The sequence below is a fragment of the Nerophis ophidion genome, linkage group LG13, assembly GCF_033978795.1.
Source record: "Nerophis ophidion isolate RoL-2023_Sa linkage group LG13, RoL_Noph_v1.0, whole genome shotgun sequence".
NCBI lineage: Eukaryota > Metazoa > Chordata > Actinopteri > Syngnathiformes > Syngnathidae > Nerophis > Nerophis ophidion.
Window position 1 is genome coordinate 2,225,393 of NC_084623.1, and position 22,009 is coordinate 2,247,401.

Consider the following 22,009-nt stretch of genomic DNA (forward strand, 5'->3'; position numbering starts at 1 on the left):
ATACTTCACTTATATAGTACAAATACTGCATTCACACCAGTATACTTCACTTATATAGTACAAATACTGCATTCTTTATGCTATGGTATTATATGAGGTACCGGTACATACATGTGGGCGGACACGTACGGTACTCTCGCCGAAGATCGCCACTGCCGATACCAGGCCGGGGTCGACTCTGTATCGGCAGGGTGCACCTAATGATTGTTTGTCCTCAGTGGTGACAGAACGTTCCCCGGGTCACGTGACGTCTTGTCCTCAGTGGTGACAGAACGTTCCCCGGGTCACGTGACGTCTTGTCCTCAGTGGTGACAGAACGTTCCCCGGGTCACGTGACACGGCCCCGGTACGTCTTGCTTGGTGTCACACGGAAGGTGTGCGCGTGCGCATGCGCGCGGGCGGGCGCACCCACGCAGATGTGCGAGTCGGCGGCGGCGCCATTTCCACGGCGGCCAGCAGACAAGCATGTTGTCGCGGAGACGGCTGCACCTCACTGTCATGTCGGCGAGAAGCCGCGACATGTTCTCTTCTTCTTCTTCTTCTTCTTCCAGCTGCGGCAGCAGGCAGGAGGAGGGCGGGGCAGTGAAGGTGGGCGCCCCTAAGAGCATGGAGGAGCTGAGAGGACCCAGCTTCTTCACCACACTCTACTGGCTCTTTGGCAAGAGATACTTCAACACCACGCAGCAGATGCAAGTCAGTTCTTCTTCTTCTTCTTCTTCTTCTTGTGCTGTCTGCACGCCCATCACCGCTGTCACCATGGCGACGCCTTCTTCAGCATCTCCTGCACTAAATAACTTCATCCTTCTGTCAGGTTGACATCTACACTCGGAGATACTTCTTCTTCTATCTCAGTACACATCAAAACTTTATATTTGTCGTTTGTCCGACCGAGCATGCGTGTTGAATTCCTGCCAACAAGTAGAGCTTGTCATCGTGGAAAGTGGACTTTGTCACGGAGAAGATGAAGTTCTAACATGTATGTCCACGCGAGTCCACCTCAGTGATGATTGGCTGCTTGACGGACAACAACGTCCATGATTGGTTGCTTGTCAACTCAGACCAGTCACCATTGGTGAAGAGCAGGGGACGGGCCAATCAGAGACACGAGAGGGCGGGACATGGAAACCAGGAAGTGGAATCAGCAGATGTTTTATTTGTACTTAAGAAGATCAATTCTTCAACATCTTTTAAAATGTTGTCGTTTTGGAAAAAGAAAATACTACTCCCAGGGGGTGAACAAGGGGGTGGGGCAAATGCTGCGTGTGTGCGCGTGTGTGTGTGTGTGTGCGTGTGTGTGCGTGTGAGAGAGACTATCAGGAGTACTTTAACTTGAACTTTTTATTACCATAACAGTTGTTTTTGTTATGAGAAATAAAAAGTTCCACATCTCTGACTATAATTTGTAATGTTTTGTATTTCTTTGAGAAATCTGTAACATTTCCACAAGCAGGGTTTTTTTTAACTAATTGTAACTTCATGAAAAGAAGAAGAATATTTGTAATGTAAAACAAAGTCAAGTTGTGGGACTAGTGGCCCAATGAAGTACTGTTTGAGTGTCAAGTGTGTGTGAAGACTTCCTGTTTGAGTGTAGAAAGAAAGTATGGTGTGTGAAAACTTGAGGGTTGTTGCTGTTTGCAGATCGAGCACAAGAAGATCTACGGGCCCCTGTGGAAGTCCACCTACGGCCCCCTAGTGGTGGTGAACGTGGCCAGCGCCCAGCTGATCGAGGAGATGCTGAGGCAAGAAGGAGCACTTCCTGTCCGCACCGACATGCCGCACTGGAGGGCCTACAGGGAGCTGCGGCATCAAGCCCACGGACCTCTCTCAGAGTGAGTGTGGACCACAATACTGCTTCTCTTCTCTTCTCTCCCCCGCCTTCTTCCTGCTTCATTGACACTCTGCTGGAATGCACTCTTTCCTGTCCGACCTGAAACTTCTGGGACTGCAGTCAACTCAGCAGGAGTGCAGCTGCTAACCTAGTTAACACATGTAACTAACCACACCTGACACTTGTTGACACATGTAACTAACCACACCTGACACTTGTTGACACATGTAACTAACCACACCTGACACTTGTTGACACATGTAACTAACCACACCTGACACTTGTTGACACATGTAACTAACCACACCTGACACTTGTTGACACATGTAACTAACCACACCTGACACTTGTTGACACATGTAACTAACCACACCTGACACTTGTTGACACATGTAACTAACCACACCTGACACTAGTTAACACATGTAACTAACCACACCTGACACTTGTTGACACATGTAACTAACCACACCTGACACTTGTTGACACATGTAACTAACCACACCTGACACTTGTTGACACATGTAACTAACCACACCTGACACTTGTTGACACATGTAACTAACCACACCTGACACTTGTTGACACATGTAACTAACCACACCTGACACTTGTTGACACATGTAACTAACCACACCTGACACTTGTTGACACATGTAACTAACCACACCTGACACTTGTTGACACATGTAACTAACCACACCTGACACTTGTTGACACATGTAACTAACCACACCTGACACTAGTTAACACATGTAACTAACCACACCTGACACTTGTTGACACATGTAACTAACCACACCTGACACTTGTTGACACATGTAACTAACCACACCTGACACTTGTTGACACATGTAACTAACCACACCTGACACTTGTTGACACATGTAACTAACCACACGTGACACTAGTTAACACATGTAACTAACCACACCTGACACTTGTTGACACATGTAACTAACCACACCTGACACTTGTTGACACATGTAACTAACCACACCTGACACTTGTTGACACATGTAACTAACCACACCTGACACTTGTTGACACATGTAACTAACCACACCTGACACTTGTTGACACATGTAACTAACCACACGTGACACTAGTTAACACATGTAACTAACCACACCTGACACTTGTTGACACATGTAACTAACCACACCTGACACTTGTTGACACTAGTTAACACATGTAACTAACCACACCTGACACTTGTTGACACATGTAACTAACCACACCTGACACTTGTTGACACATGTAACTAACCACACCTGACACTTGTTGACACATGTAACTAACCACACCTGACACTTGTTGACACATGTAACTAACCACACCTGACACTTGTTGACACATGTAACTAACCACACGTGACACTAGTTAACACATGTAACTAACCACACCTGACACTTGTTGACACATGTAACTAACCACACCTGACACTTGTTGACACTAGTTAACACATGTAACTAACCACACCTGACACTTGTTGACACATGTAACTAACCACACGTGACACTAGTTAACACATGTAACTAACCACACCTGACACTTGTTGACACATGTAACTAACCACACCTGACACTTGTTGACACATGTAACTAACCACACCTGACACTTGTTGACACTAGTTAACACATGTAACTAACCACACCTGACACTTGTTGACACTAGTTAACACATGTAACTAACCACACGTGACACTTGTTGACACATGTAACTAACCACACCTGACACTTGTTGACACATGTAACTAACCACACGTGACACTTGTTGACACATGTAACTAACCACACGTGACACTTGTTGACACATGTAACTAACCACACCTGACACTTGTTGACACATGTAACTAACCACACCTGACACTTGTTGACACATGTAACTAACCACACCTGACACTAGTTAACACATGTAACTAACCACACGTGACACTTGTTGACACATGTAACTAACCACACCTGACACTTGTTGACACATGTAACTAACCACACCTGACACTTGTTGACACATGTAACCAACCACACCTGACACTTGTTGACACATGTAACTAACCACACCTGACACTTGTTGACACATGTAACTAACCACACCTGACACTTGTTGACACATGTAACTAACCACACCTGACACTTGTTGACACATGTAACTAACCACACCTGACACTTGTTGACACATGTAACTAACCACACCTGACACTTGTTGACACATGTAACTAACCACACCTGACACTAGTTAACACATGTAACTAACCACACGTGACACTTGTTGACACTAGTTAGCACATGTAACTAACCACACGTGACACTTGTTGGAGTACTAGCATGAGATATAAGAAAGTACTATCATTAGGCATAAGTTGTAGACGTAGTACTATCGTGAGATGTAAGCAAGTACTATCATTAGATATAAGTTGTAGACGTAGTACTATCGTGAGATGTAAACAAGTACTATCATTAGACATAAGTTGTAGACGTAGTACTATCGTGAGATGTAAGCAAGTACTATCATTAGACATAAGTTGTAGACAGTACTATCGTGAGATGTAAGCAAGTACTATCATTAGACATAAGTTGTAGACGTAGTACTATCGTGAAATGTAAGCAAGTACTATCATTAGACATAAGTTGTAGACAGTACTATCGTGAGATGTAAACAAGTACTATCATTAGACATAAGTTGTAGACGTAGTACTATCGTGAGATGTAAACAAGTACTATCATTAGACATAAGTTGTAGACAGAGTACTATCGTGAGATGTAAGCAAGTACTATCATTAGGCATAAGTTGTAGACGTAGTACTATCGTGAGATGTAAGCAAGTACTATCATTAGGCATAAGTTGTAGACAGTACTATCGTGAGATGTAAGCAAGTACTATCATTAGGCATAAGTTGTAGACAGAGTACTATCGTGAGATGTAAGCAAGTACTATCATTAGGCATAAGTTGTAGACAGAGTACTATCGTGAGATGTAAGCAAGTACTATCATTAGGCATAAGTTGTAGACAGTACTATCGTGAGATGTAAGCAAGTACTATCATTAGGCATAAGTTGTAGACAGAGTACTATCGTGAGATGTAAGCAAGTACTATCATTAGGCATAAGTTGTAGACAGTACTATCGTGAGATGTAAACAAGTACTATCATTAGACATAAGTTGTAGACAGTACTATCGTGAGATGTAAGCAAGTACTATCATTAGACATAAGTTGTAGACAGTACTATCGTGAGATGTAAGCAAGTACTATCATTAGACATAAGTTGTAGACAGAGTACTATCGTGAGATGTAAGCAAGTACTATCATTAGACATAAGTTGTAGACGTAGTACTATCGTGAGATGTAAGCAAGTACTATCATTAGACATAAGTTGTAGACAGAGTACTATCGTGAGATGTAAACAAGTACTATCATTAGGCATAAGTTGTAGACAGAGTACTATCGTGAGATGTAAGCAAGTACTATCATTAGGCATAAGTTGTAGACAGAGTACTATCGTGAGATGTAAGCAAGTACTATCATTAGGCATAAGTTGTAGACAGTACTATCGTGAGATGTAAGCAAGTACTATCATTAGACATAAGTTGACAGTACTATCGTGAGATGTAAGCAAGTACTATCATTAGATATAAGTTGTAGACGTAGTACTATCGTGAGATGTAAGCAAGTACTATCATTAGACATAAGTTGTAGACAGAGTACTATCGTGATATGTAAGCAAGTACTATCATTAGGCATAAGTTGTAGACAGAGTACTATCGTGAGATGTAAGCAAGTACTATCATTAGGCATAAGTTGTAGACAGTACTATCGTGAGATGTAAGCAAGTACTATCATTAGGGATAAGTTGTAGACAGTACTATCGTGAGATGTAAGCAAGTACTATCATTAGGCATAAGTTGTAGACAGTACTATCGTGAGATGTAAGCAAGTACTATCATTAGACATAAGTTGTAGACAGTACTATCGTGAGATGTAAACAAGTACTATCATTAGACATAAGTTGTAGACGTAGTACTATCGTGAGATGTAAACAAGTACTATCATTAGACATAAGTTGTAGACAGAGTACTATCGTGAGATGTAAACAAGTACTATCATTAGGCATAAGTTGTAGACAGTACTATCGTGAGATGTAAGCAAGTACTATCATTAGGCATAAGTTGTAGACAGTACTATCGTGAGATGTAAGCAAGTACTATCATTAGGCATAAGTTGTAGACAGTACTATCGTGAGATGTAAGCAAGTACTATCATTAGACATAAGTTGTAGACAGTACTATCGTGAGATGTAAACAAGTACTATCATTAGACATAAGTTGTAGACGTAGTACTATCGTGAGATGTAAACAAGTACTATCATTAGACATAAGTTGTAGACGTAGTACTATCGTGAGATGTAAACAAGTACTATCATTAGGCATAAGTTGTAGACAGTACTATCGTGAGATGTAAGCAAGTACTATCATTAGGCATAAGTTGTAGACAGTACTATCGTGAGATGTAAGCAAGTACTATCATTAGACATAAGTTGTAGACAGTACTATCGTGAGATGTAAACAAGTACTATCATTAGACATAAGTTGTAGACGTAGTACTATCGTGAGATGTAAACAAGTACTATCATTAGACATAAGTTGTAGACGTAGTACTATCGTGAGATGTAAGCAAGTACTATCATTAGGCATAAGTTGTAGACAGAGTACTATCGTGAGATGTAAGCAAGTACTATCATTAGGCATAAGTTGTAGACAGTACTATCGTGAGATGTAAGCAAGTACTATCATTAGGCATAAGTTGTAGACAGTACTATCGTGAGATGTAAGCAAGTACTATCATTAGGCATAAGTTGTAGACAGTACTATCGTGAGATGTAAGCAAGTACTATCATTAGACATAAGTTGTAGACAGTACTATCGTGAGATGTAAACAAGTACTATCATTAGACATAAGTTGTAGACGTAGTACTATCGTGAGATGTAAACAAGTACTATCATTAGACATAAGTTGTAGACAGTACTATCGTGAGATGTAAGCAAGTACTATCATTAGGCATAAGTTGTAGACAGTACTATCGTGAGATGTAAGCAAGTACTATCATTAGACATAAGTTGTAGACAGTACTATCGTGAGATGTAAACAAGTACTATCATTAGACATAAGTTGTAGACGTAGTACTATCGTGAGATGTAAACAAGTACTATCATTAGACATAAGTTGTAGACAGAGTACTATCGTGAGATGTAAGCAAGTACTATCATTAGGCATAAGTTGTAAACAGTACTATCGTGAGATGTAAGCAAGTACTATCATTAGGCATAAGTTGTAGACAGTACTATCGTGAGATGTAAGCAAGTACTATCATTAGGCATAAGTTGTAGACAGTACTATCGTGAGATGTAAGCAAGTACTATCATTGGACATAAGTTGTAGACAGTACTATCGTGAGATGTAAACAAGTACTATCATTAGACATAAGTTGTAGACGTAGTACTATCGTGAGATGTAAACAAGTACTATCATTAGACATAAGTTGTAGACGTAGTACTATCGTGAGATGTAAACAAGTACTATCATTAGGCATAAGTTGTAGACAGTACTATCGTGAGATGTAAGCAAGTACTATCATTAGACATAAGTTGTAGACAGTACTATCGTGAGATGTAAGCAAGTACTATCATTAGGCATAAGTTGTAGACAGTACTATCGTGAGATGTAAGCAAGTACTATCATTAGACATAAGTTGTAGACGTAGTACTATCGTGAGATGTAAACAAGTACTATCATTAGACATAAGTTGTAGACAGAGTACTATCGTGAGATGTAAGCAAGTACTATCATTAGGCATAAGTTGTAGACAGTACTATCGTGAGATGTAAGCAAGTACTATCATTAGGCATAAGTTGTAGACAGTACTATCGTGAGATGTAAGCAAGTACTATCATTAGGCATAAGTTGTAGACAGTACTATCGTGAGATGTAAGCAAGTACTATCATTAGACATAAGTTGTAGACAGTACTATCGTGAGATGTAAACAAGTACTATCATTAGACATAAGTTGTAGACGTAGTACTATCGTGAGATGTAAACAAGTACTATCATTAGACATAAGTTGTAGACGTAGTACTATCGTGAGATGTAAACAAGTACTATCATTAGGCATAAGTTGTAGACAGAGTACTATCGTGAGATGTAAGCAAGTACTATCATTAGACATAAGTTGTAGACAGTACTATCGTGAGATGTAAGCAAGTACTATCATTAGACATAAGTTGTAGACAGTACTATCGTGAGATGTAAGCAAGTACTATCATTAGACATAAGTTGTAGACAGTACTATCGTGAGATGTAAGCAAGTACTATCATTAGGCATAAGTTGTAGACAGTACTATCGTGAGATGTAAGCAAGTACTATCATTAGACATAAGTTGTAGACAGTACTATCGTGAGATGTAAACAAGTACTATCATTAGACATAAGTTGTAGACAGTACTATCGTGAGATGTAAGCAAGTACTATCATTAGACATAAGTTGTAGACAGTACTATCGTGAGATGTAAGCAAGTACTATCATTAGGCATAAGTTGTAGACAGTACTATCGTGAGATGTAAGCAAGTACTATCATTAGACATAAGTTGTAGACAGTACTATCGTGAGATGTAAACAAGTACTATCATTAGACATAAGTTGTAGACAGTACTATCGTGAGATGTAAGCAAGTACTATCATTAGGCATAAGTTGTAGACAGAGTACTATCGTGAGATGTAAACAAGTACTATCATTAGACATAAGTTGTAGACGTAGTACTATCGTGAGATGTAAACAAGTACTATCATTAGGCATAAGTTGTAGACAGAGTACTATCGTGAGATGTAAGCAAGTACTATCATTAGGCATAAGTTGTAGACAGTACTATCGTGAGATGTAAGCAAGTACTATCATTAGACATAAGTTGTAGACAGTACTATCGTGAGATGTAAGCAAGTACTATCATTAGACATAAGTTGTAGACAGTACTATCGTGAGATGTAAGCAAGTACTATCATTAGACATAAGTTGTAGACAGTACTATCGTGAGATGTAAACAAGTACTATCATTAGACATAAGTTGTAGACGTAGTACTATCGTGAGATGTAAACAAGTACTATCATTAGACATAAGTTGTAGACGTAGTACTATCGTGAGATGTAAACAAGTACTATCATTAGACATAAGTTGTAGACAGTACTATCGTGAGATGTAAGCAAGTACTATCATTAGACATAAGTTGTAGACGTAGTACTATCGTGAGATGTAAGCAAGTACTATCATTAGACATAAGTTGTAGACAGTACTATCGTGAGATGTAAGCAAGTACTATCATTAGACATAAGTTGTAGACAGTACTATCGTGAGATGTAAACAAGTACTATCATTAGACATAAGTTGTAGACGTAGTACTATCGTGAGATGTAAACAAGTACTATCATTAGACATAAGTTGTAGACGTAGTACTATCGTGAGATGTAAACAAGTACTATCATTAGACATAAGTTGTAGACAGTACTATCGTGAGATGTAAGCAAGTACTATCATTAGACATAAGTTGTAGACAGTACTATCGTGAGATGTAAGCAAGTACTATCATTAGACATAAGTTGTAGACAGTACTATCGTGAGATGTAAACAAGTACTATCATTAGACATAAGTTGTAGACGTAGTACTATCGTGAGATGTAAACAAGTACTATCATTAGACATAAGTTGTAGACGTAGTACTATCGTGAGATGTAAACAAGTACATGTATGTTGTGCAGGATGGGCAAGAAGTGGCATCGTATTCGCAGTATTCTGAACCCGCGCCTGCTGAAGCCGCACCACGTGGGGTCTTACTCGGGCAGGATCAACCAGGTGGTCCAGGACTTGGTGGTCCGCCTGCGCTGGCTGAGGACCTCCAGTGGTGACGGGGTGATGGTTCACCAGGTCACCCAGGAACTCTACAAGTTTGCCTTTGAAGGTCCAATCACATTTCCTCTTTCCACCAAACTTGTCTACACCAACAATCTAGCTCCGCCCCTTTTTGCCCCCCCCCCCACTGCACTTCTACTTGCGGCCACACGGGCTGCTCTTTATTGCACACATTTTCTTTTGATGAAACATTATTGACCTGAGGATACTGCAAGATGATACTTGTGTGATACATGATATATTTATGCACACCAGTAATCCTTCCAAACGATATCATTCTAATCATCCATTTCCACTTGCTATAGTCTTACACAAACTTGTTTACTTTTTGTACTGCCTTGCTCACTAACCTGCGCAGCCAGGCAGGTCTCTCCTTGCTAGCTTAGCATACAGATAGCAGTCAGGCTAGCGGCACAGCCTGCAAACACAAGTGCTAGCTGGATGCTAACATGTCATACACATGCTAGTGATTAGCATGAGCCATAGCAGCACGTCTAAAAGTGAAAAGTGCGACTAAGACGCACGTCACAAGTGCAACACTTACTTTGTGGGGCGCAACACAAGACATTCAACGTCATGGCAAAGACTACTTCCTGTCTAACTGAAGGCAAATGAAGGATAGTTACAGAAGTGTAAGGAAAGAAAATGTAACACTTTATGGTCCAGTTTGAAAAGCAATATCAGCAAATTAGTTTGATAATACATTTATTGTTTATATATATAGTTTTATTTATATAGTCATATATATCTATATATCTCACACACACACACACCTAGTCCTTTTCAAATGTTGTTGTCATGGTGTTGTCATGATGTTGTCATGGTGTTGTCATGGTGTTGTCATGGTGTTGTCATGATGTTGTCATGGTGTTGTCATGGTGTTGTCATGGTGTTGTCATGATGTTGTCATGGTGTTGTCATGATGTTGTCATGGTGTTGTCATGATGTTGTCATGGTGTTGTCATGATGTTGTCATGGTGTTGTCATGGTGTTGTCATGATGTTGTCATGGTGTTGTCATGGTGTTGTCATGGTGTTGTCATGGTGTTGTCATGATGTTGTCATGGTGTTGTCATGGTGTTGTCATGGTGTTGTCATGGTGTTGTCATGGTGTTGTCATGGTGTTGTCATGGTGTTGTCATGGTGTTGTCATGATGTTGTCATGGTGTTGTCATGATGTTGTCATGGTGTTGTCATGGTGTTGTCATGGTGTTGTCATGGTGTTGTCATGGTGTTGTCATGGTGTTGTCATGATGTTGTCATGGTGTTGTCATGATGTTGTCATGGTGTTGTCATGGTGTTGTCATGGTGTTGTCATGGTGTTGTCATGGTGTTGTCATGATGTTGTCATGATGTTGTCATGATGTTGTCATGGTGTTGTCATGGTGTTGTCATGGTGTTGTCATGATGTTGTCATGGTGTTGTCATGATGTTGTCATGGTGTTGTCATGGTGTTGTCATGGTGTTGTCATGGTGTTGTCATGATGTTGTCATGATGTTGTCATGGTGTTGTCATGGTGTTGTCATGGTGTTGTCATGGTGTTGTCATGGTGTTGTCATGGTGTTGTCATGATGTCGTCATGATGTCGTCATGGTGTTGTCATGATGTTGTCATGGTGTTGTCATGGTGTTGTCATGATGTTGTCATGATGTTGTCATGGTGTTGTCATGGTGTTGTCATGATGTTGTCATGATGTTGTCATGATGTCGTCATGATGTTGTCATGGTGTTGTCATGATGTTGTCATGGTGTTGTCATGGTGTTGTCATGGTGTTGTCATGATGTTGTCATGGTGTTGTCATGGTGTTGTCATGGTGTTGTCATGATGTTGTCATGGTGTTGTCATGATGTTGTCATGGTGTTGTCATGATGTTGTCATGGTGTTGTCATGATGTTGTCATGGTGTTGTCATGGTGTTGTCATGATGTTGTCATGGTGTTGTCATGGTGTTGTCATGGTGTTGTCATGGTGTTGTCATGATGTTGTCATGGTGTTGTCATGATGTTGTCATGGTGTTGTCATGGTGTTGTCATGGTGTTGTCATGGTGTTGTCATGGTGTTGTCATGATGTTGTCATGATGTTGTCATGATGTTGTCATGGTGTTGTCATGGTGTTGTCATGGTGTTGTCATGATGTTGTCATGGTGTTGTCATGATGTTGTCATGGTGTTGTCATGGTGTTGTCATGGTGTTGTCATGGTGTTGTCATGATGTTGTCATGATGTTGTCATGGTGTTGTCATGGTGTTGTCATGGTGTTGTCATGGTGTTGTCATGGTGTTGTCATGGTGTTGTCATGATGTCGTCATGATGTCGTCATGGTGTTGTCATGATGTTGTCATGGTGTTGTCATGGTGTTGTCATGATGTTGTCATGGTGTTGTCATGGTGTTGTCATGGTGTTGTCATGATGTTGTCATGATGTTGTCATGACGTGTGTCCTGCAGGCATCTGCTCGGTGGTGTTTGAGAGCAGGATGGGGTGTTTGGAGCAGAAAGTTCCAGAAGAGACTCAGAAGTTCATCTGGTCTGTAGGAGAAATGTTCCGTTTGTCTCCCATCATAGTCCTCTTCCCCAGATCTCTGTGGCCTTACCTGTCCTTCTGGAACACCTTTGTCTCCGTCTGGGATCACCTCTTTCGAGTCTGTGAGTATTTCATACTACCACTTACTACCACATACTACCATATATATATATATATATATATATATATATATATGTGTGTGTATGACCTTTCACCCTGGTGTTTATTCATTAGTCAATAAGACTAGTAATCATGAGTCAAAAGGACTAGTCATCAGATGACATATCAAGCAGGTTGAAAACAAAGAAAGAAGATTTCATTCAGATGTTTTTTTGCCCTTCAAGTCCTGAATTTGACTTGCAGCTTGTAGAGCAAAGAAGAAGTTGACTTTGTGTGGGTAAACATCCATCTTATCATGCTTGATATCATCACGCTCCACATTTGGATCCATCCGCACACCTCTCTTTATATTCAATAGCTCTAGCTTAGCATGGCTCCTCGTGTCCTCCTTATTACTCATACTATTTAGGACCACTGACTCTCACTGAGGAGGCACGTTAGCAGAATGTGTCATCACTATATCTGATGGACACCTGTATCACTGCTATGCTCTGTAAGTGTCTGACCTGCTGTCAATCATTATCCTGCTGAGGTTATTGACTGACTTCTCTCTGAGGTCAGAACATCCTGATCAACTCTCACCAGGGCAAAGGTCAACTGTCTTGTCTGACCTGTACTCTGCACTAACTGAGGAGCTGCTGTCTTGTCTAACCTGTACTCCTCACTATCTGACCTGTACTCCTCACTATCTGACCTGTACTCCTCACTATCTGACCTGTACTCCTCACTATCTGACCTGTACTCCTCACTATCTGACCTGTACTCTTCACTATCTGACCTGTACTCTTCACTATCTGACCTGTACTCCTCACTATCTGACCTGTACTCCTCACTATCTGACCTGTACTCCTCACTATCTGACCTGTACTCCTCACTATCTGACCTGTACTCCTCACTATCTGACCTGTACTCCTCACTATCTGACCTGTACTCCTCACTATCTGACCTGTACTCCTCACTATCTGACCTGTACTCCTCACTATCTGACCTGTACTCCTCACTATCTGACCTGTACTCCTCACTATCTGACCTGTACTCCTCACTATCTGACCTGTACTCCTCACTATCTGACCTGTACTCCTCACTATCTGACCTGTACTCCTCACTATCTGACCTGTACTCCTCACTAGCTGACCTGTACTCCTCACTATCTGACCTGTACTCCTCACTATCTGACCTGTACTCCTCACTATCTGACCTGGACTCCTCACTATCTGACCTGTACTCCTCACTATCTGACCTGTACTCCTCACTATCTGACCTGTACTCCTCACTATCTGACCTGTACTCCTCACTAGCTGACCTGTACTCCTCACTATCTGACCTGTACTCCTCACTATCTGACCTGGACTCCTCACTATCTGACCTGTACTCCTCACTATCTGACCTGTACTCCTCACTATCTGACCTGTACTCCTCACTATCTGACCTGTACTCCTCACTAGCTGAGGAGCTGGTGCAGAAGAAGATGGAGGAGCTGGAGGAGCAGCACCAGGAGGATGTGGAGCTGCAAGGTGCGTACCTGACTCACCTGCTCCTCAGCCAGCAGATGAGCATGTCCGAGATCCTGGGCAGCGTGACGGAGCTCCTCCTGGCGGGCGTGGACACGGTGAGCCAGCGCCCCCCCGCCCGCCCCCCGACACGCACCCACCTTCTTCTTGTACTCTGCAGACCTCCAACACCGTCTCCTGGGCTTTGTACCACCTGGCCAGGGAGCCCGCCATCCAGGAGAGGTTGCACCAGGAAGTGCTGCGCATTTGCCCCGCCCACAGGATGCCCGACAGTGACGACGTGGCCAAGATGCCCTACCTGAAGGCGGTGGTGAGGGAGACCCTGAGGTGTGTACACCTGGTCCTGGGGGAGGAGTCCACTGGAACTGAATACCTTCTTGTGGTCCAGGTTGTATCCGGTGGTGCCAGGGAATGCTCGCCTGGCGGTGGACGGCGACATCGTGGTGGGAGGCCATCTTTTTCCTAAAGGGGTGAGAAACCTTTTATAGCACCTTGTTAGCATTTTCTATGCTAACTTATGTACTTTTTATAGCACTTGTTAGCATTGTCTATGCTAACTTATGTACTTTTTATAGCACTTGTTAGCATTGTCTATGCTAACTTATGTACTTTTTATAGCACCTTGTTAGCATTGTCTATGCTAACTTATGTACTTTTTATAGCACCTTGTTAGCATTGTCTGTGCTAACTTATGTACTTTTTATAGCACCTTGTTAGCATTGTCTATGCTAACTTATGTACTTTTTATAGCACTTGTTAGCATTGTCTATGCTAACTTATGTACTTTTTATAGCACTTGTTAGCATTGTCTATGCTAACTTATGTACTTTTTATAGCACCTTGTTAGCATTGTCTATGCTAACTTATGTACTTTTTATGGCACCTTGTTAGCATTGTCTGTGCTAACTTATGTACTTTTTATAGCACCTTGTTAGCATTGTCTATGCTAACTTATGTACTTTTTATAGCACTTTTTAGCATTGTCTATGCTAACTTATGTTCTTTTTATGGCACCTTGTTAGCATTGTCTATGCTAACTTATGTACTTTTTATGGCACCTTGTTAGCATTGTCTATGCTAACTTATGTACTTTTTATAGCACCTTGTTAGCATTGTCTATGCTAACTTATGTACTTTTTATAGCACCTTGTTAGCATTGTCTATGCTAACTTATGTTCTTTTTATGGCACCTTGTTAGCATTGTCTATGCTAACTTATGTTCTTTTAATGGCACCTTGTTAGCATTGTCTATGCTAACTTATGTACTTTTTATAGCACCTTGTTAGCATTTTCTATGCTAACTTATGTACTTTTGATAGCACCTTGTTAGCATTTTCTATGCTAACTTATGTTCTTTTTATAGCACCTTGTTAGCATTGTCTATGCTAACTTATGTACTTTTTATAGCACCTTGTTAGCATTTTCTATGCTAACTTATGTACTTTTGATAGCACCTTGTTAGCATTGTCTATGCTAACTTATGTTCTTTTTATGGCACCTTGTTAGCATTGTCTATGCTAACTTATGTTCTTTTTATGGCACCTTGCTAGTATTGGCTGTGCTAACTTATGTACTTTTTATAGCACCTTGTTAGCATTGTCTATGCTAACTTATGTACTTTTTATAGCACCTTGTTAGCATTGTCTATGCTAACTTATGTTCTTTTTATGGCACCTTGTTAGCATTGCCTATGCTAACTTATGTTCTTTTTATAGCACCTTGTTAGCATTGTCTATGCTAACTTATGTTCTTTCGGAGAGGTCAATTCTTTGCATGAATTACGTTTTAATCCATTCATTTAAAAATAATTAATTTAACTGAAAACGTGTTTTAAGTGTTCAAAAACACAAATAGATAGGTTTTTGTAGGCTGCAGTTGCCATAGCAACTCCCTCAAGTTTCAGTATGAACCGCTCTCATTGGCTGCACACTCACTTTAACTTTGGACTCACCCACTTCTTGGGGTGGTCTGTTCCCTTTACCAGGGTAACTAGCCTTAGCCCCGCCCCCTGAAAGACTGTTTACATGTGTGGCCACAGACTCTCTTCTACCTGTGTCATTACACCTGGGTGACTAGCCTTAGCCCCGCCCCCTGAAAGACTGTTTACATGTGTGGCCACAGACTCTCTTCCACCTGTGTCATTACACCTGGGTGACTAGCCTTAGCCCCGCCCCCTGAAAGACTGTTTACATGTGTGGCCACAGACTCTCTTCCACCTGTGTCACTACACCTGGGTGACTAGCCTTAGCCCCGCCCCCTGAAAGACTGTTTACATGTGTGGCCACAGACTCTCTTCTACCTGTGTCATTACACCTGGGTGACTAGCCTTAGCCCCGCCCCCTGAAAGACTGTTTACATGTGTGGCCACAGACTCTCTTCTACCTGTGTCACTACACCTGGGTAACTAGCCTTAGCCCCGCCCCCTGAAAGACTGTTTACATGTGTGGCCACAGACTCTCTTCTACCTGTGTCATTACACCTGGGTGACTAGCCTTAGCCCCGCCCCCTGAAAGACTGTTTACATGTGTGGCCACAGACTCTCTTCCACCTGTGTCATTACACCTGGGTGACTAGCCTTAGCCCCGCCCCCTGAAAGACTGTTTACATGTGTGGCCACAGACTCTCTTCCACCTGTGTCACTACACCTGGGTGACTAGCCTTAGCCCCGCCCCCTGAAAGACTGTTTACATGTGTGGCCACAGACTCTCTTCTACCTGTGTCATTACACCTGGGTGACTAGCCTTAGCCCCGCCCCCTGAAAGACTGTTTACATGTGTGGCCACAGACTCTCTTCTACCTGTGTCACTACACCTGGGTAACTAGCCTTAGCCCCGCCCCCTGAAAGACTGTTTACATGTGTGGCCACAGACTCTCTTCCACCTGTGTCACTACACCTGGGTGACTAGCCTTAGCCCCGCCCCCTGAAAGACTGTTTACATGTGTGGCCACAGACTCTCTTCCACCTGTGTCATTACACCTGGGTGACTAGCCTTAGCCCCGCCCCCTGAAAGACTGTTTACATGTGTGGCCACAGACTCTCTTCTACCTGTGTCACTACACCTGGGTAACTAGCCTTAGCCCCGCCCCCTGAAAGACTGTTTACATGTGTGGCCACAGACTCTCTTCCACCTGTGTCATTACACCTGGGTGACTAGCCTTAGCCCCGCCCCCTGAAAGACTGTTTACATGTGTGGCCACAGACTCTCTTCCACCTGTGTCACTACACCTGGGTGACTAGCCTTAGCCCCGCCCCCTGAAAGACTGTTTACATGTGTGGCCACAGACTCTCTTCTACCTGTGTCATTACACCTGGGTGACTAGCCTTAGCCCCGCCCCCTGAAAGACTGTTTACATGTGTGGCCACAGACTCTCTTCTACCTGTGTCACTACACCTGGGTAACTAGCCTTAGCCCCGCCCCCTGAAAGACTGTTTACATGTGTGGCCACAGACTCTCTTCCACCTGTGTCACTACACCTGGGTGACTAGCCTTAGCCCCGCCCCCTGAAAGACTGTTTACATGTGTGGCCACAGACTCTCTTCTACCTGTGTCATTACACCTGGGTGACTAGCCTTAGCCCCGCCCCCTGAAAGACTGTTTACATGTGTGGCCACAGACTCTCTTCTACCTGTGTCATTACACCTGGGTGACTAGCCTTAGCCCCGCCCCCTGAAAGACTGTTTACATGTGTGGCCACAGACTCTCTTCTACCTGTGTCACTACACCTGGGTAACTAGCCTTAGCCCCGCCCCCTGAAAGACTGTTTACATGTGTGGCCACAGACTCTCTTCCACCTGTGTCACTACACCTGGGTGACTAGCCTTAGCCCCGCCCCCTGAAAGACTGTTTACATGTGTGGCCACAGACTCTCTTCCACCTGTGTCACTACACCTGGGTAACTAGCCTTAGCCCCGCCCCCTGAAAGACTGTTTACATGTGTGGCCACAGACTCTCTTCCACCTGTGTCACTACACCTGGGTGACTAGCCTTAGCCCCGCCCCCTGAAAGACTGTTTACATGTGTGGCCACAGACTCTCTTCCACCTGTGTCACTACACCTGGGTAACTAGCCTTAGCCCCGCCCCCTGAAAGACTGTTTACATGTGTGGCCACAGACTCTCTTCCACCTGTGTCACTACACCTGGGTAAGTAGCCTTAGCCCCGCCCCCTGAAAGACTGTTTACATGTGTGGCCACAGACTCTCTTCCACCTGTGTCACTACGCCGTGTCGATGGACGAGAGCGTGTTCCCCAACCCGCACGCCTTCCTGCCCGAGCGATGGCTACGGGGCGGCGAGGAGACGGTCAAGCCACACCCCTTTGGATCGGTGCCGTTCGGCTTCGGGGTGCGGGCGTGCCTGGGCCGGCGTGTGGCGGAGCTGGAGATGTACCTGCTGCTGGTCACGGTGAGTCCGCCCCCGCCCCCGCCTGGCAAGCATCAGAGCAGCTAAGCGCTCTCTTCTCTCGCAGCTCATCAAAGAGTTTGAGCTGAGGCCCGACCCCGCTGGGACCGTGGTCACGCCCATCACCAGAACCCTCCTGTGCCCGGCCGCCCCCATCAACCTCCTCTTTGTGGACCGCTGAGGTGAGGAGGCGGAGTCTCCATGCCACACCTGCACTTACTCTTGCCACGTTTGACACAAACTCACATTTTCTTGTTCATATTAGATATTTCATATGTCCATCCATCCATTTTATCCGCTTATCCGAGGTCGGGTCGCGGGGGCAGCAGCCTAAGCAAAGAAACCCAGACTTCCCTCTCCCCAGCCACTTGGTCCAGCTCCTCTCAGGGGATCCCGAGGCGTTCCCAGGCCAGCCAGGAGACATAGTCTTCCCAACGTGTCCTGGGTCTTCCCCGTGGCCTCCTACCAGTTGGACGTGCCCTAAACACCTCCCTAGGGAGGCGTTCGGGTGGCATCCTGACCAGATGCCCGAACCACCTCATCTGGCTCCTCTCCATGTGGAGGAGCAGCGGCTTTACTTTGAGTTCCTCCCGGATGGCAGAGCTTCTCACCCTATCTCTAAGGGAGAGACCCAAACTCATTTGGGCCGCTTGTACCCGTGATCTTGTCCTTTCGGTCATGACCCAAAGCTCATGACCATAGGTGAGGATGGGAACGTAGATCGACTGGTAAGTTGAGAGCTTTGCCTTCCGGCTCACGATGGATCGATACAACGTCCGCATTACTGAAGACGCCGCACCGATCCGCCTGTCGATCTCACCATCCACTCTTCCCTCACTGGTGAACAAGACTCCTAGGTACTTGAACTCCTCCACTTGGGGAAAGATCTCCTTCCCAACCCGGAGATGGCACTCCACCTTTTTCTGGGTGAGAACCATGGAGTCGGACTTGGAGGTGCTGATTCTCATCCCAGTCGCTTCAATCCAATTTGCCACCAAGGAGTTTTTCACCTCAGCCCCGGAAATAGGAGAACCCAGCACAGATTCCCAGAGACTGCTTCCTCATTGGATGTTGTGCTGGTGGGATTGAGGTCTTTGAAGTATTCCCTCCATTGTAGTGGAGGTCAGCAGAACACCAGGGTAACACCGTAGTGGATGGTGGTCCAGAATTGCTTTGAAGCCATCATGACGTTTTGCATGGCTTCTCGAAACTCCTCCCGTGTCTGAGTTCTTACCTCTGCGACCGCTTGGCCTGTCGGTGCCTGTCCGCTGCCTCTGGAGTCCTATGAGCCAAACGAACCTGATAGGAATCTTTCTTCAGGTGGACTGCATCTTTCACGGTTCTGGGATTACCGCCACGACAGGCACCAACCACCTTGCGGCCACAGCTCCGATAGACCGCCTCGACAATGGAGGTGCGGAACATGGTCCACTCGGACTCAATGTCCAGCACCTCCCTTGTGACATGTTCAAAGTTCTTCCGGAGGTGGGAATTGAAACTCTCTCTGACAGGAGACTCTGCCAGACCTTCCCAGCAGAACCTCACAATGCGTTTGGGCCTGCCAGGTCTGTCCGGCATCCTCCCCCACCATCGCAGCCAACTCACTGTAGAAAGCTCCGCCCCTCGCTTCACCCGAGTGTCCAAAACATGAGGCTGCAAATCTGATGACACAACTCCAAAGTGGATCATGGAACTGCGGCCGAGGGTGTCCTGGTGCCAAGTGCACATATGGACACCCTTATGTTTGAACATGGTGTTTGTTATGGACTCGGGTTCAGATACAATCACACCTCTCCAGGTTTCACTGTTGTTGCCAACATGAGCGTTGAAGTCCCCCAGTAGGACAAGGGAATCATTGAGGGAGCACTCTCCAGTACTCCCTCCAGTGTACCCAAAAAGGGTGGGTACTCTGAGATGCTGTTTGGTGCGTAAACACCAACAACAACAGTCAGGAGTCGTCCCCCCACCCGAAGGCGGAGGGAAGCTAGCCTCTCGTCCACTGGGTTGAACTCCAACGTGCAGGCTTTGAGGCGGGGGGGGCAACAAGAATTGCCACCCCAGCCCGTCGCCTCCTGGACTCTCTTCCACTCTGGCGTTGCCGGCAACGCCAGAGTGGAAGAGAGTCCAGTCCCTCTGGAGACAAGTGGTTCCAGAGCCCTTGCTGGGCGTCGAGGTGAGTCCGACTATATCCAGCTGGAACTTCTCCACCTGGCGCACTAGCTCAGGCTCCTCCCCCCCCATTGAGGTGACGTTCCACGTCCCAAGAGCTAGCTCATGTAGCCCAAGATTGGACCGCCAAGTGCCCTTCCCCCCACCTCACACTGCACCCGACCTCTATGCCCCTCCCATGAGGGGTGGGCCCATTGGAAGGGGGACTCAGGTTGCCTCTTCAGGCTGTGCCTGGCCGGGCCCCATGGGGTCTTGCCATCCAGCCCCTCCCCCTGGCCGGGCCCCATGGGGTCTCGCCATCCAGCCCCTCCCCCTGGCCGGGCTTCAGAGGGGGAAGTCTGACTCCTTTCAGATTTCATATTTCAATATTAGATTATTGATTATTGATATTACATCGTTGATTATTGATATTAGATGTTTGATTATTGAGTTGCAAATGAATGTGTAAAATGGTTCCACATGAAATGAATGATGAAATTAATATTGATGAATAACACACATGTTAGAAGACTTGATGTAATTATTGTGATATTTTATGACATATATGAAGTTGTTTGAATATTCGTACTTTTGAAAAATGAGACTGCTCTAAATGTTATTTTTATGAATAAAAGAGCTGCTGGAATGTTTCTACTTCCTCTCATGACTTGTCGGTCTGCGTTAGAAGACCAATGTCTCCCTCTAGTGGACAAAGACGTTACTGCACCAGCTGCCTTTTTAGAAGCCGAACTGAACACGTGATGATGATCAGGAAGTCACTCAATCAGCCAATCACAACACCCTTTCAACACAACTGCATGGAATTATATCTATATATTATACGTCCATCCATTTTCTACCGCTTATTCCCTTCGGGGTTGCGGGGGGCACTGGTGCCTATCTCAGCTACAATCGGGCAGAAGGCGGCGTACACCCTTGACAAGTCTCTACCTCATCGCAGGGCAAACACAAACAACATTCACACAATTTTTCTATGCATATGTATGTCTATTTATATATATATGTATATATATACATATACATATATTTATATGTATGTATATTTATATGCATATTTATGTCTATGTATATATATGTATACATATGTGTATATATACATAGACATAAATATGCATATAAATATACATACATATAAATATATGTATATGTATATATATACATAGACATACATATATATATATATATATATATATACATATTACATTACACACACATAGTTGTGGTTAGAAGTTTACACACACACACACACATATATAAATATATATATGCATAAATATATTTATATATATGTATGTATATACATATATATATTTATGCATATATATATGTATGTATGTATGTATATATATATATATATATATATATATATATATACATATATACACACACACACATGAATGTGTATACATATATACAAACCCCGTTTCCATATGAGTTGGGAAATGGTGTTAGATGTAAATATAAACAGAATACAATGATTTGCAAATCCTTTTCAAGCCATATTCA

General features: G+C 43.7%; 1 protein-coding gene across 1 annotated transcript; it reads left to right on the forward strand.

Annotated features, from left to right (window-relative positions):
• On the forward strand, positions 1–21,132 carry LOC133564091 (sterol 26-hydroxylase, mitochondrial). Its single transcript, XM_061918182.1, has 9 exons — positions 1–693; positions 1,639–1,829; positions 9,633–9,832; positions 12,228–12,425; positions 13,869–14,032; positions 14,095–14,261; positions 14,323–14,404; positions 18,131–18,337; positions 18,402–21,132. The coding sequence occupies exons 1-9, from the start codon at positions 466–468 to the stop codon at positions 18,513–18,515; spliced, it is 1,551 nt and encodes a 516-aa protein (XP_061774166.1). The 5' UTR covers positions 1–465; the 3' UTR covers positions 18,516–21,132.
• Positions 21,133–22,009: the final 877 nt, after the last annotated feature.